The sequence below is a fragment of the Eschscholzia californica genome, unplaced genomic scaffold, assembly GCF_041429995.1.
Source record: "Eschscholzia californica isolate CP2 unplaced genomic scaffold, dmEscCali1.0.p SCAF_4, whole genome shotgun sequence".
NCBI classification, from domain to species: Eukaryota; Viridiplantae; Streptophyta; class Magnoliopsida; order Ranunculales; family Papaveraceae; genus Eschscholzia; species Eschscholzia californica.
The window spans coordinates 16,139,364-16,155,501 of record NW_028238461.1 but is presented as its reverse complement, the minus strand read 5'-3'; the positions used below and the strand labels follow the sequence as shown (position 1 = coordinate 16,155,501).

Sequence of the window (16,138 nt, the reverse complement as noted above, 5' to 3'; positions counted from 1 at the left end):
CAAAGTTGGAATAATAGAGATGGTGGCTACCACTCTGGTGGGCGTGGTCGTGGTTATTGTCGTGGTCGTCGAGGACGTTATAATAACTCGAGTACTAGACATCATCCATTTAGTCGACAAGACAAAGGAAAAAGGGAATTAAATGAACCATCTGAAATGCAAACTAAATCATGTTATAGATGTGGCATGACAGGTCATTGGCAAAGGACCTGTAAAACTTCAAAACATCTGGTAGATCTTTATCAAGCGTCGTTAAAGAAATCAACGACGAATACAGAAATGAACCAGATGGAGATAGGTGGTTCGTCCTATAACACTGGATTAGATGTTTCAGATTTTCTAGTTGATGAAGTAGAAATTCATCATACTAAATCACAAACCGAGTTATTTCCTGTTGATTATGACAGTAATCTGGAGATTCCAAAAGATTGTTTCTCAGCAGCCGAAAGAGATATATACGATGGTAGCTTTGATCATCTACCTCCCGCTGAATTTGACAAACTACTTGATGAAGAGTTTGACAAAATTTTCCCAGAATAGTGTTATATTTGTATATATTTTTTTGTTTCTTAAATAATTAATGTAATATTATCATGTTCATATAATACAAATATGTTATAATCTTATGTCTTATTTTTTTGTACATAAGGTATGGATTGTAGAAAGACAATATCAAAAGATGATGAGGATATATGTGTAGTTGATAGCGGAACTACAAACTCTATCTTTCGAAACAATAAATATTTTGAGACCTTGAAGTTATACAAGGCTAATGCAATAACAATCGCTGGTTCATCTAGTCTTATTGAAGGCTCTGGTAGAGCAACTATAATATTACCGCATGGTACAAAAATAACCATTGATGACGCATTGCTTTCAACTAAGTCTTTGAAAAATTTATTAAGCTTTAAAGACATTCGTCGAAATGGTTACCACATTGAGACTAGAGATGAAAATAATGAAGAATATTTATATATTACTTCAAATACTTCTGGCGAGAAGCATGATTTAGAGAGACTGTGGACTCTTTCTTCTGGATTATATCTTGTAAGAATAAAAATGATTGAATCATATATTGTCGTAAACCATAAGCTTTACGACCCTAGTGTGGTGACACTTTGGCATGATCGTTTGGGACATCCTGGATCTACCATGATGAGTAGAATAATCCAAAATTCTCAAGGACACCCATTACAGAACCAGAAGTTTCTGATAAGTAATAATTTTAATTGTAAATCCTGTTCTTTTGGTAAATTGATTGTAAAACCATCTTTTACAAAAGTTCATATAGAATCTCCTAAATTTTTGGAAAGGATTCAAGGAGATATTTGTGGTCCTATTCACCCATCATGTGGACCATTTAGATATTTTATGGTATTAATTGATGCATCTACCAAATGGTCTCATGTTAATCTTTTATCTACTCGTAATAATGCATTTGCACAGTTACTAGCTCAAATTATTAGACTACGTGCTCATTTTTCAGATTTTCCTATCAAAAGGATACGTCCTGATGGGGCAGGAGAATTTACATCAAAGGCTTTTGATGCTTACTGTCAGGCAGCTGGTATTGATCTTGAACATCCTGTAGCATATGTTCATACCCAGAATAGTCTACCAGAATCATTCATAAAACATCTACAACTAATTGCGAGACCAATGTTGATGAAAAGTAAACTGCCTATTTCGGCGTGGGGATCTGCAATATTACATGCTGCAGCTTTGATCCGTCTTCGGCCTAGAGCGAATTGTTATTCTCCGCTACAACATATTTCGGGTCATCAACCAAATATTACACATTTACGTGTTTTTTGGTGTGCGGTGCATATCCCTATTTCACCTCCAAAACGTACTAAATTTGGACCTCAGCGGTGGTTGGGTATATATGTTGGTTTTGACTCACCATCTATTATAGATATCTCGAACCTATGACAGGTGATACTTTTACGGCACGGTTTGCGGATTGTCATTTTGATGAGACAGTTTTCCCACCATTAGGGGGAGAAAATCCGTATACATCGAATAATAAACAAAATGATTTGTGTTGGCATACACAAAGTTTGTCTTATTTAGACCCTCGCACTAGGGGTGTTTGTGAAATATCTACTTCTCATTCTTCTTTAGACTCTTCTTGAACTTGGGTTGGATTTTGGGCTTTGATTTAAAACCCAAGGGGCGTGCTTGCATCTTGTCTCTACATTTAGAACCAAAGGGAGTGCCTTCAGCTTCTTCTCTACCAATCTAATTTCAAGAACCGACCTCGGCTTCTATCTTCCATAATTTCTTCGTCCGAACTCCGAATTTATTTTCGTTTTCTCCATCGGACTCGTCATTGACTCCCCTTGTCATTTAACCTTTGATTTTCACCAAAATGACCAAGATACTCCTGGTGCTCTTTTCTTTCCTTTGTTCGCTCGTTTTATTCCGAATCAAACGCCAAACTCCAAATAAACTACCTAGCAATAAAAACACATAAATTATTAGAAATAACACCCGAAATGAACTAATTAGTCTAAGTTAGACGCTCTAAATGTGACATTTTCATGTCACTTCAAGTGTTCAATTTGTTTGTTTCTTTTTTTTTCTGTTATTGTCATTACTTTCACTGTTTTTGTGGTGGTAGCTTTGATCCTGATAATTACCACTGTTTTTGTGGTGGTAGCATTTTTCACATCTCCCCTTCCAAATAAACCATAAAATCTTAGCATAAAGGTTAGCTAGATCCTCATCTAGGTCTTTCCAAGTTTGAATCCATTCCTTGACATTGGTTATAGATTATGTTCTGATTTGAAAGTAAAACTAGATCGTTCTGGCATATGAATATTGCAATAAAACATGGTTGATATATTTCGTATTATCACAGTAAGGACAAATGTCATTGTGGCCAATAAATTTGCCGATTTTACCTGGAACTGGTAAACTATTAGTGCGACACTTCCATAAGAACAACTTTATTCTTGGAGTCGTGTTTATATGCCATATGCAGTTCTAGTTGACCCTTTCAGGATGGATGGTGTTTTCTGTAGTTCGTAAGTTATAGTACATTGAACTTATCGAATATTTACCTGATTGTGTTAAAGGTCATTTGACTTCATCCCCTTTATTTTGCTGTAAGTGAATACTAAGAATAACATCAGCAATATCAGTAGTAAAACTCTAATTGATTAGATTGACGTTCCAAGAGTTATTATTAATGAGTTGGGCCACCTGGTTAATATTGACATTTCTGGTGTTATGAATGGGAGGGGGGTTATCAGGGATCCAATAATCATGCCAAATGTTGACCTGTGTACCCTGATTAATATCCCATAAGATTAAATTAGAGACTTGAGTGTAGTGGTTGTAGATGGATTTCCGTAACCAAGAGTGATTGGATTTGGGAGGTGAAGATTTAGGATCTCTCAGAAAATATTTGGCTTTGGGGAATTTAACCCAGGGAGCCTGGGGGTTATTGATATGACGCCAAGCCAATTTTCCCATGAAAGCTTGGTTATCTAGATGAGGAAGACGGAATCCTAAGCCTCCCAGTTTACGAGGGAGGCAGATGTGGGACCAGTTAATGGTGTGGATGATGTTGGATTTTTCCCAACCAGGAGGACCTCTGAATGGTCTCAATGTTGTTGTTAATGCCCTTTGAGAGGGCAAAACATTGCATCTGGTATCGGGGAACAGTCGCTGCGATAGTGGAGATAACTATCGAGCGACCAGCTTGGGATAAAAGGTTGGTTTGCCATTTGGATAGCTTACTCTGGATCTGAGATAGGAGGGAAGAGAATGCTTGCTTCTTTTCGTCTCCAATGAAAATATTGGTGCCAAGATATTTATCTAGGGAGGAAGATTGCTTGACTTTGAGATTGCGATTGATCATTCTCTTGAATATGGGATGAGAGTTCTTCGAGAAGAAGATCGTTGATTTAGAGTAGTTAATCATTTGGCCCGGAGCCTCACTAAAGGTTTGAAGGATCTTTTTGAGATTGTGAATATAATCAAGAGTGTTCTGACAAAAAATAATGCAATCATCTGCAAAGAGAAGGTGTTTGATTGTGATGTCGGAGTTGGGAATGGGAAAGTCCACGAATTTATCAGTGGGTTCAGTGTTTTCTATCAGTCTTCTAAGACCTTCCGTGGCTAATGTGAACAAGAAAGGGGAAAGGGGATCTCCTTGTCTTATTCCTCTGTTAACATTGAAAGAAGGGCCATGACGATAATTAATTAGGACTGCCATGGAGGAGGATGAGAGGCAAGAGTGAAGGAGTATGATCCAATGGTTAGAGAATCCTGTTTTTCCCATAATACCCTCAAGAAATTCCCACTCAATTCTGTCGAAAGCTTTTGACATATCTAGTTTCAGGCCGAAATAGCTCTTAGCACCACAAAGCTTTTTGAACGAGTGAACCAGTTCCTAGCTAATGATAATATTGTCTGTGATTTGTCTACCTGATATGTAAGCAGCTTGGAAAGGGGAGATGAGATCAGGTAACAGGTTTTTCAGCCGATTAGCTAGAATTGTAGTAATAATTTTGTAGGTAGTATTGAGAAGACTAATAGGCCGAAAGTCGGCAAGAGATTGAGGGCTTTTGGATTTAAGGATCAAACAAATGTGAGTGTGGTTGGCTTGAGGAGGGAGTTGTGTGGTATGGAAGAATTTGTTGGTCATAGCTAGCAAATTTTTTTAAACCATGTCCCAGTTGGATTGGTAGAAGAACGGAGGATATCCATCCGGGCCAGGGGCAGCGTCCGGTTTCAGGGAAAAGACTGCAGTTTTAACCTCTTCTTCTATAGGAATAGTAGTGAGGATGGTCTTTTGGGAGTGGTTTATTTGGTTGTTGAAAAGGTTAAGGAGGTTTTCAGAGATGTTGGTGCCCTCCGAGGTGGAGATATTGAGAAGGTGGGAGGAGAAGATGTTAGCAATTTCTGCAGAGTCGTTTGACCAAGAATTATCTTCTCGCTTAATGGAGTTGATTTGATTTTTTCTGTTACGGTTGATCGCTTTGGAATGGAAATATTTGGTGTTGCGATCACCTAGGGTGATGGAGGCATTACGAGATTTCTCTTTCCAGAGACTCTCTTGCTTATGGAAAAGATCTTCAAGTAGGTGGAAAAGGTTTTGATAGGTCCTCTGGTCTTGAGCTCCTTGGATATTCTTGGTAAGATCCTTCATCTGAGTTTCAACGTGTCCAAAAACGTTTTTGTTCCATTTGGACAACCGAATGGCCAGGGATTAGTTTGGTCTGGATGGAAATAGAAGTGGTTAGCCAATTGCTCTTAATGTAACGAGAACAATCCTGGTGGGTTATCCAGGTTTTCATGAATTTGAATGGTCTACGCCCAAGGTTTGTTTTTGTCCTGGTGGTGAGAAGAATAGGCACATGATCCGAACCAATACCCGGAAGATGGGTTAGAAAAGTGTTTGGGTTTTCCAAGAGCCATTTTATGATTTGTCAGGGCGCGGTCAAGCCGCTCTTGGATCAAGTTACCACCAAACTGCTTATTAGACTAGGTGTAAGGCGTTCCAGTGAAACCTATGTTCAGAAGGCCCAACTCATTGATGACTTTTTTAATTGTAGTAGTATGGGTCGGTTGTGCATCAAAGCCTCCTACTTTGTCTGTTGGGTGAAGAATACTATTAAGATCTCCTATCAGCACCCACGGGGTATCGTTTTTGGGGGAATACTTTTTCAGTTTTTCCCAAGGTTTCATCTTGTTATTCTTGTATGGGCACCCATAGAAGCCCGTCACCTCAAACTTGTCATTGTGAGGGGAGTGGGTGCCTCTAGCATGAATCATATTAGGGTTGGCAAAGAAAATTTCCAGAGAACATTCCTGATTCCAAAAAATCGCCAGGCCGTCAGCTTTGTTAATGGGCTCCATCGTGAAGTGGTTGTAGCTGGTGTGAATATTAAGAAATATTTTGAGATTAGTGTTAATGCATTTAGTCTTTGAAAGAAATATAATATCTGGTTTGTGTTCGTTAATGAGGTTTCTAAGGTGCTTTCTGTTGGTGCAGTTTCCACACCCCCTAACATTCCAAGCCAAAACGGAGATGTCATTGGGCGTGGTATTAATTGAAGACATCAAAGACGGAGAAACAAGAAACAACCGAACACGAAACTGAAAGTAAAGAAGAACAAAAACAACTAACACAGGATAAACAAAATAACTAAGACAAACGGCATGCATTAAGATCAAGATTATAGGATATACAAGTAAACTAAGACAAACATTACACAAGAAAATAAGATACTAACAATATTACTATACTACAAAAATTAAAGGTACTATAACCAAAGAAGAAGCTATTAAGTCTAGACCAAGGCAAAATAGGTCTAAGATAAAGTTCAAACTTAACCCAAGATTGATCTGTTCTATATGAGAGCTACCAGAAAGGGGAAGAGATCTGAACTATAACAACCTAAATCAGGCAGCTAATACCATTCAATCAAAGTATTACGACAAGTGAACAAGACAAAACGAGGAATATATGCATGTGGTTATTGGAATTAAGAAATAAAGAAGATCTAATACTGAAGTAACTTAAGGACTCTGGATATGAAAGTAGGTAAAGAATTTAAGAGAGGAGATAAGTGAACTTTCCTGATGTCTCCCACTGCATTTGGAGAAAGTAAAATTGAGAAAACTTTCGTGTTCGATTTGAGCCGCATTTCATTCGAATCCAAGCCTACTTGCAGGGAAAGAGACCGATCTAATAAAATAGAGTCAACTTTTATTTTCGGGATCTTCTAATTCGCTACTCTTTTGATTCTTGTTAGGAGAAGTTGTATTGCTTATAAAGTTTCAGTGGAGATTTCAGTCTGGATCTAAGAAAAGTTGTTCATCCATTTCTTGCAAGATCCGTCTATCTTCTAAGCTTTGATTTGTGGTGAGAGAGATCTAAATAATAACTGAATGAAAACTATTGAAAGTTGTGGATCAGAGAGATGTTTTATAGCTTGATTGACGATGAGATTAGTGTTGGCTAGGGTTTAGTGAGATTCACGGCGGCTACGGTTTGATGGAACGAAGAGAAAGGGAAAAATTTAGAAAAGGTGACGTCAGTCTGGACTCTCTTTCTATCCTAAAAAAAATCTTTTTGAAGTTCGGTTGATGTGTGTTGCTATCTTCTTCTGAAACATCTCAGAAGTTTAGTCCAAATCGATTAATAGGGTGGAGGAAGAAGTTTATTGTTTTGTTCAATACCCCATGCAACGGTAGAAAATTTAGCTTTTTTGAACCGTAATAGATCTTTTGTAGTTAACTTACCATTTCAAAAGGGATCAAAAGGCACATGGCCAAAGCAATATCAAGTGATCTTCCATGGTCCACCAAATACGAATTCATCCTGCCTTCTCTCTTGGTTTAAATTCTCAATAATCGATGATGTTTGTGACTCGGTCCTTTCCGTTCTCTTCAACAATGGAGACAACCACCAAAATACTTTATAATAGAAGTATGACATTCATGAACAGGGACATATTTTCATTTCCCTCAAGTGCAATGGTGGAACAGTGGGTGATCCATGTGATCTAGAACACTCTTGAAAGCCATAACTTCATCCCACGACTCTGACTACGGGAATTCCTTGCCACCTATGCATAATCTTCATCCAATGGTGTCCTCTATTGTTTCTAGTTCCAACTTCTCTCTCGAGTTTAAATTTCATCTTTTCATACTAGTCCCAATCTCCATCAAGATAATGCTTTAAGATTGTTAGCAAATTTGTCTTCGGAAACAAATAAAGATTAATAGAAGAGGGATGGAGATTAGAGGCTTGAAACGTGTACTAGGTACACTTTCTTTAAAGTATTATTTGACCCCTCTCGGTCGAGATTACTTGAAGGTTACAAGGCAAATTGCTTCCCAAGATATGACAAGTCTTTGTGAAACTACACCAAGTAACTTGTGGAGATTTCACTTAAGGAGTATTAGAACATATTGAAGATGGCAAAGGTTTTCCGACATAGTTTCTACACTTTGTTTCATTAACATGAAGTTTGTTTAGAGAAAATCTTCTTTATAAAAATCAAAAAGACACTTCTCAATAAGTAAAAGATACATCTCTCCAATATATTTTTTTATCAAAAGACATAACTATTAGAGATATTTCAGATTCAAATATTAGAATATTAGTTTCAATTTTATAAAATAAAGATATTAATTATTTGCCCAATATTTGCGTAAAGATCTCTTCGAATAATGAAAACAATATATTAGACTATTATAGAGCAAGAAATTCCAAAATTGGTTTGTAGAAGAAGGTGCTTAAGTAAAAAAAAAAATACATCTCGAATGTAAGTTGCTATTGCCTTGCACCCCTCTACTGCAAGTTGCATGACATTTTCAAAGATATCCATCGGAAGTTTTGCGTCCATCTGCAATGCTCACAATCATGAAGAGACAACCGACTATAACAGTATATGTTCATGGAAGTAACAAAATGCACATTTAGTTAATATAACAGTATATTTGAAGGTTCCAGTGTCTACAAGTTCCAACCGGCTGAGCCGAGAAATAAGAAAATGCAGTGCCCTATCCCTTAACCATTTCTTGTAGACATTATATGTTCACAATCAACTCATTGCTTTCTTAGGTAGTATCACCTTTTGTCTTTATTTTAAGAATCTACAATTGTTCTATCAACATCCATAAATTTTGACTCAGTAAGTGCACAAAAATATTCAGTAAACACAGATACGAATTTCAAAAACAATACATTACATGTAAAGAAAAATAAGGAAATGCATTTAACATAGGACTGAATGTAGAAACTAATAACGTTAATGTAAGAGATAGTGATGATTTTGATGAAAATAGAATAATTTTTGCTTCAATATGTTTGGAAGTGCATGTTTATGCTTACTTATGAGAAATAATATGGTGCGCATGTTTGCGTTTGTTCTGAGCATAAACATTAATGCATTACAAAATTTTTTTTTTTTTAAAGAAGAATAGTAAATGTTCAAAACATAAATGGTTATGGTGCAAGCAGAAATATTAATGGTCGAGGTTACATATTTATGTAGCGAATCAAGCCTTTCTGTTCAGAGCAGTTATATTTAAAGAGAGACGGCAGTCTGTTGTTGTATCTTTGTTCATATGTTGCTAACATTTCATGTTACGAGGGGCTGAAATCGCGGGTCAAGAAGTTAAGAGGATCGGGTCGTTGACCGGAAGTCGGACCTTCACGTGTTAATATTTTTATGGGCACCGACAACGTCTTTGGGCTTAACATGTGATAAGTAACAAAACACACGTGACCGTAAGGTCCTTGGGACATCGAGATGGTGCTAGGGGCTCCTAAGGTCAAATCAGTAAAGCTTAATAAATATTGGATATACATAATAAATCGGAGACATAGCTATGGAGCTATTTATCTGAGCAAGACGATCGTCAAGAGAAAATGTGTACAATCAAGTGTATACTTGCCTAATTCTCTGGTCGTGGAGGGAGATGAAATGCTTGCACCCTTTGGTCGTGAGGAGTGAGAGAGTTCGGTTATCCTTCTTGATAAAGTGGTTGACAGGAGAGAGAAAGATTAATCGTCTTCCTTGATCAGGTGGTCGTCTGGAGAGAGAAAGATCAGTCGTCTTCCTTGATCAGGTGGTCGTATGGAGAGAGAAATATTAGTCGTCTTCCTTGATCAGGTGGTCGTCTGGAGAGAGAAAGATCAGTCGTCTTCCTTGGTTAGGTGGTCGCCTAGAGAGAGAAAGATCAGTCGTCTTCCTTGATCAGGGGGTCGTCTGGAGAGAGAAAGTAGTTGGTTGATCGCGGAGGAAGTGGATGTTTTAGTCGATGATCCGATTCCCCGTATCATCCCATTCTCGGTCATTTTATAGTGTTTCATGGTCCGCGGTCTCCTTTGGTCAACTGTCACCTTGTGGTGAGTTGTCGCTTGGAATGTGGTAACGCACGGAGTTGTTACCATAAATACATATCGTAACTCCTATCCAACAGATATATTGATGATATCCCTGGCCAACCATTACCTTGAATAACAATAACGCCTCAACGAGTAAGAGGTCCGCTTAGGAAATAATGACCAACCTTATTGTGCATTGCTGACTTCTTTATCCAGGGTTGACTTCCTTGTTTAATGTGCACGTATTTTCTCGTTGCTCTAAATGTCTGAAGATGAATGGGTCGGGCCCATTGGTCATTTGGTTCATGGGCTTGCCCTCCTGTGAGCCCATTAACCGTTGATTTCTAGAGGTGCTCTCAGTGACGGGATTTTGGCCCATACACATGTTAGCAACATCTAAAAAAAAGATCAAAATATACAAAATCTTGTTTCTTTGCTTCGTTGAGCATTTAAATAGATGTAAGAACCAGGGCCGTGTGGTGGGAGGTGCGGACCGTGCGCCCGCACAAGGCCCCAACCACACGGGGCCCATTTGTTGCTCTTTTAAGGGTATAGGAGATTAATTACACATAGAAAATTCAGAAAGTTAACATATAGCTGAACCAGCTCGATTGGTTTGATGCGTGCTTGCATACCCGGAGGTCATGAGTTCGAGAACAATTAGGGACATTTGCATTATTTTATCCACACATACTTACGCTCTTTTTCTCTAAGAGCACCACACATACTTACGCTCTTATGCTTTCTGTCATTTTTTTCTTTTTCTTTTTTGAGATCACAATGCTTGTGTGGTTGTTAGTTGGTTATGCCATATTCAATTTTAGTTTGATTTTAATATCTCTTTAGTTAGTAAGTTCTTGCAAATCAAATAAGTATTAATGGTCGCAAACAAATCACGCTTCATCACTCTCTAGTGTGTATCTCCTTCCAAAAAATTTCTTTCTCTTGTTCATCGACCTCACCTCTTTTTCAAGTTTGTCGTAGGTCAAAATATAATGGACAATCGTACATTGAGAGGATGATATTTCAATCTTTCTCGTATCTTACCAGACAATAACATTTGATTATTTCAAAAAGAAGTTTTCATGAATAGTGTTATGTCCTTATTCTCGAAGTTTAGTTTTCATGTCTTAAACTTCAAAATAATAGTTTATGAGAAAAATAAGACCCGTCAAAACAGACAAGTTTTACATGAATAGTGTTACGTCAATCATATATTAACATCATACATTGAGTTTGGATTCGTCAATGATTCAATATTTTTATTATAGTTAAATCATTTCAAAACAAAAATTTGAAGTAAAAGAAAATTTTCAACTCTCGTGTTTTTCATAGAAAGGGGCCTCGTTTCAAGTTTGGCACCGGGCCCCTAAATTGTCAGGCACGGCCCTGGTAAGAACATAACTACTTGTGTTACAAAAAGAACAATTTGTGTTGAAACAACAAACAACAAAGTTTCTTAAATCTGAGTTTGTGTTGGGGTTTACAACGAAAACGTAGAAAACTGAAAAAATAAATAATAATAAATTAAAAGAGAGAGAAAAACGAAATATAGATAAAAAAAAAGTACAGAAGAGAGTAAATGAAAGTTAGAAGAAGAGAGTAAAAGAAAGTAATCGAACAGGAGACTTTTAAGATTTTGGAGTTTATGTCAACAGTTTCAACCGTTTGAGGCAACCAAGTTTTGACTATCCTTTTGAGTTATTAATCTCCTAAAGTTACGTGCACACATTGTATATGCAATTTTTTTACTTTAATCATGGGCGCTAACTTAGATAACAATTTTCCTAATTATTGGATTTGATTCGGGAAGCACTATAGGAATATAAATACAATCTGGAAACATACAAGGGATACTGAACTAATTAGCTAATGTACTGTACACATCATTATTATTATTATTTTGTTTTCGAAAGTTATTACAAATTCAATTTCCTGTTTCGATATGAAATCGTAGTTATTTATGTTGCTAAAAACGTGTTGCAAATTTCTACATTGCATTCAAGTAAAGTAACTACAGTTTTGGATTTTTTTCTCACGTGTGTCTTCAACTATTCCGGACTAACCAATATTTGCGGACATTGTTGACTATCGTAATTCTATCTTCGATTAACTATTAATGTTGAACGTTTGATTGTTACTTGCGCATCCTTTAATTCAAGCCTTCATTTTATAGTAGATAACATATTCACATATAAAGTTGTTCCAAGAAAAACGTCACATTTTGATCATTTTTCTTTACGAAATAAAGTGGCAATCCATTCGATTTATTTCTTGCTAAGTTAAACTCAAACGGTATAGTAAGAACACAATTTATTTTGCCAATAATTCTTGGTTGGAAAGAGGTTTAGTCTTCCACCTTAGAGGTTAAAGATTCGAGGCACGCTGACAATTTCAAAAACTACAATTTTTTTTTTTTTGAAATTGTCTAATAGTCATCACAATGGCATTGATACATCAAAGATGTGATAAACACGATAACCGCTAAAGTCTAACAAGAACAGGCTAATCCATTTAAATTATGGCCTAAAGCCCAGCTAACAATGGCCTAAAGCCCAGCATTATTTATACCCTATAACCCAATTCGATACCCCAAGAATACAATTAATATAGGATATTTGTTGGATATACTCACTTAGTATTTTTGAGATCATATCTATGCCGATTGGGTAAACACACCAGATACTAAGCCTTTATTCGGTAAGAAAATAAAGGCCCAAAAACGACATAAACGATTCTCGTATGGGGGTACCCATTGTCACCTAAGGAAATATAAGAATAGGATCTTAATTAATTTTTATTCAGAATGAATTTTACAACTTCTTAATAAAGTGATTACAGTAATATTTATAGGAGAAGAGTAAGAAGGATGATTAAGTTTGTTAACTAATATTAACACCTCAGTAACACTTCCTTTTTTATCTTCAAAGCTGATTCAAGGTTGACTCAGCTTTTCCTAGCTTAATCTAATAATTGACCAAAATCAAAAAGTCCAAATTCTGCCAAACCCTACCGGTTTCTCTTAATCATGACGGTGTAAGGAAATCCGAATTGGTGGGGAGAATAAAGAGAGGGATTCCCCTTTTAAAGAAGATACCATATAATCATATATTTTACCCTACCGGTTTCTCTTAATCATGACCTCAAGGTGGGAGTGCCAATCTTGGCTCTTTCTATCATCTTCCTAGCTTCCCTCTTGTGGAGAATTTGGCATTATTAGTTCATATATATGTGAGTAAAATACTTTTTTTTTTATTATTATTATTTTTTGGTGGTTGTTTCTTAATATTAACAAGAAGAAAAAATCTCAATATGGACAACACAAAGCTAAGCCGAAATCTAAAGAGAGATGGAGAAACAAACAAAAATCGAAAGAGAGATGGAGAGAAGAGGAAGAAAGCAAAAGAGGCAAAGAAAAAGATTCAAACTAAATTCGAACTTGTACGTAAGGGGGTATTTCTTCATGAAGATATCACCTTTGAAATACTTTCTCGTTTACCTGCCGAGACAATTTTAATATTTAAACAAGTATGCAAAATTTGGGGATCTGTTTTTAGTAGTACTTATTTTATTGATAAGCATTTGAGGGCGCGACGGAGGTTGTTAAAGCTTAACGGTGAAGAGGAAGAGGAGGTTAGTGGAGTTGAAGCTTCAAAAGAAAATTTAGGTCTTCTTTTCTCATTACGTTTGAAGCGAGAACCTAACACTCGACTATATTATGGGGACTATGATAAGATAATTAGGGATGAGGAGATGTACTCCTATGAAAAACTTAAGATGATAGACGTTCGTCCGACCAACACGCGTTATGGTAGATGTGATCCAATTGGTTCGAGCAACGGTTTAGTTTGTTTCGCTTTAACCGACTATTACAACACTCCCTACGTACTCTGTCACATTTACAATCCTGTCTACATCCTTAACCCTCTTACCAGAGAATACTTCAACCTTCCAAGACTTGAAGAAAGTTTTAAGGCAATGATATGTGGATTTGGTTTTAGTCCTATATCTAATGAGTACAAAGTTGTTCGAATCTACTACTCCCAGATGGATGGCGTTATGGGACATGTCCAAGTATACACTATAGGGAGTGGAAGTGGATGGAGAAACCTCGGAGTAATCCAATTCAAACGACCGAAATCAGGCCCATTATTTTGTGGTATCGATCTGTATGGTGCTCTTCACTGGCTAGACAAAAGTAAGTCGAAGATTTTAGCTTTCAATATAGCGGAAGAGGTATTCAGCTATATCGATTTGCCTCCTAGTTTATCACATACTGCTGATTATATCGACCCTCTCCATGTATTTTACATCGGAGTCATGGGAAGGTGTTTGTGCTTATTTCATGAAATGCGATTCAAATTTCTAAATATATGGTCACAAGAGAATAGGACTAAGGATGAGCCTGGAAATTGGAAAATGAAGGTTAGTATTAAATTTGAACGTGTACAAAATATAGCCTTCGCAGCTACCAAGAAAGATGAAGTTTTAGTGTGGCAGAATAATACAATTCTTTCTCGATACGACTCCGAGACTTCGAAATTCAAACAACTCACCAAGGATGATAGAGGTTTGGAAAGTTTCAATGCAATTCCTCACTTCAACACCTTGGTTTCGATCAAAGCTCTTGGTGAAAATAATTGCAAGAAAAGGAGACGGATTGTTCGTAAAGAAATTACTGAAGAAGCATAACTTGAGTCCCTACTTTATTTCGATAATGCATACTTATATTTTATTCCGGTACTGCATACTTATATTTTATGTAATAAGTTATGAGAAACATAAAGAACATTTATGAAGTTGTAGCAACTTATCATTTATCAATGAACTCATAATATTTGCTTTTTATATATATTCGTCCATCATCACCTTATATAAATGCTATATTGTAATTTTGATTATAACTTACTGGAGCTTTTGTAAAATTTGGTTGGACTTGTATATAACATAAACCTAATTCATGTTCTTATATTAACCTAATTAAAGTTCTTATTTTTAGGTTAGAGTATGAAAATAACATTCAATTCTTGTGTTAAGGAGTAGGTGTTCGAACTTAAGCGTGATTGCGGCATTTATGCTAGCGCTCGTCGGAACTAACTTTCCTTAAAACTTGACAGCTTTTTAACTTGTGTACGTAGGAAAGAGCATAATATGTACGTGACTATTTAACTTGTGTACGTAGGAAAGAGCATACTATATACGTGACTTTTGAATTGTGTACGTAGGAAAAAAGCATAATATGTACGTGACTATTTTTTAACATATTAATCGTCTTTACTGTTTAAGGATTACGAATGTAGTATATTTCGACAACCTTCTACCGAATTATTCCTAATTCATCCACAACTACCATGTAAAGATATAACCGTAATTAAAACCACATCAAGTATGTCTCCTTTAACGCAAACTAAACATAATTCTGATTAAATTGTATACGTAAACTAAAAATTAGGTATATGTGCTTGACTATTTCTCCTTTAACGCAAACGAAAAACATGTTAACGATCGCTTGAATTAACTTCCTGAAAGCCTTTCTTTACTTTGTTCATTAGTATTTTAGATATAAAATTCTAGGTGTAATGTGTTTACCTTAATACAAAAAGATTTATTAGGAATGAAATTTCTGAAATCAATTAGGTTACAAATTCTCCCCTCTCTCGCTATCCAAATGACCAGTCAAATAATCATTCTCTATCATACAAGTATTCTAGATGAATCTTAACAATAAAAAAAAGTATTCTAGATGAAAGACATTTCCATATTAAGGTGGGACCTTGGGAAACATGCATGATGATATGTTCTCTTATTGCATTCTCCAAAATTATTTCTTCTCTAAATACCAGTTGGGGTATGTTTGTTACGTGTTAAAATCCAATGGAAAAATCGATTTTCGTACGAAAATGAATTTTCTGTTGTTTGATTGGCCACTTAAGATGTGAAAATCAATTTCTGACGGAAAACAAAGTGTGAAAATGGTCTAAAATATTTTCTCACCTTTTAGATGGGAAAGTTCATTTCTCACGTTTCATGACGCGCTCTCTCTCTCTCCTCTCTTTGTCCCATAACTCTCTCTCTCGCTCAAAATTCAGATCTTGCATAAGCTATACACCAAATCGATTGTATTGCACGATGGTGAACCGTAACCAAATCGATTTATCGATTATCCAAATCTTTGAGAAAACACAAAACCGAATTGATTGTAAAGAAGTATTGAACCTTTTTGCAAAAAAAACTATTGAACCATGTCTAATCGATTGTATGGGATCATGATCAGAGAGTATA

At 36.2% G+C, this 16,138-nt stretch overlaps 1 protein-coding gene and 1 long non-coding RNA gene across 2 annotated transcripts; one reads left to right on the top strand and one right to left on the bottom strand.

Annotated features, from left to right (window-relative positions):
* Window positions 1–1,942: 1,942 nt before the first annotated feature.
* On the bottom strand, window positions 1,943–6,915 carry LOC147543192 (uncharacterized). Its single transcript, XR_015223973.1, has 2 exons — window positions 3,066–6,915; window positions 1,943–2,456 (listed from the first exon to the last, which is right to left on the bottom strand). It is a non-coding gene; the product is annotated as an uncharacterized LOC147543192 (long non-coding RNA).
* A 6,718-nt stretch (window positions 6,916–13,633) lies between these two features.
* Window positions 13,634–14,548, top strand: LOC147543191 (F-box/kelch-repeat protein At3g06240-like). Its single transcript, XM_086635396.1, has one exon. It carries the CDS (start codon window positions 13,634–13,636, stop codon window positions 14,546–14,548), a length of 915 nt encoding a protein of 304 aa, XP_086491522.1.
* The last annotated feature ends 1,590 nt before the right edge of the window (window positions 14,549–16,138 follow it).

Coding starts and splice junctions, on each gene's coding strand:
- LOC147543191 (XM_086635396.1), top strand. CDS start 13,634: ATGATAGACGTTCGTCCGACCAACACGCGTTATGGTAGATGTGATCCA.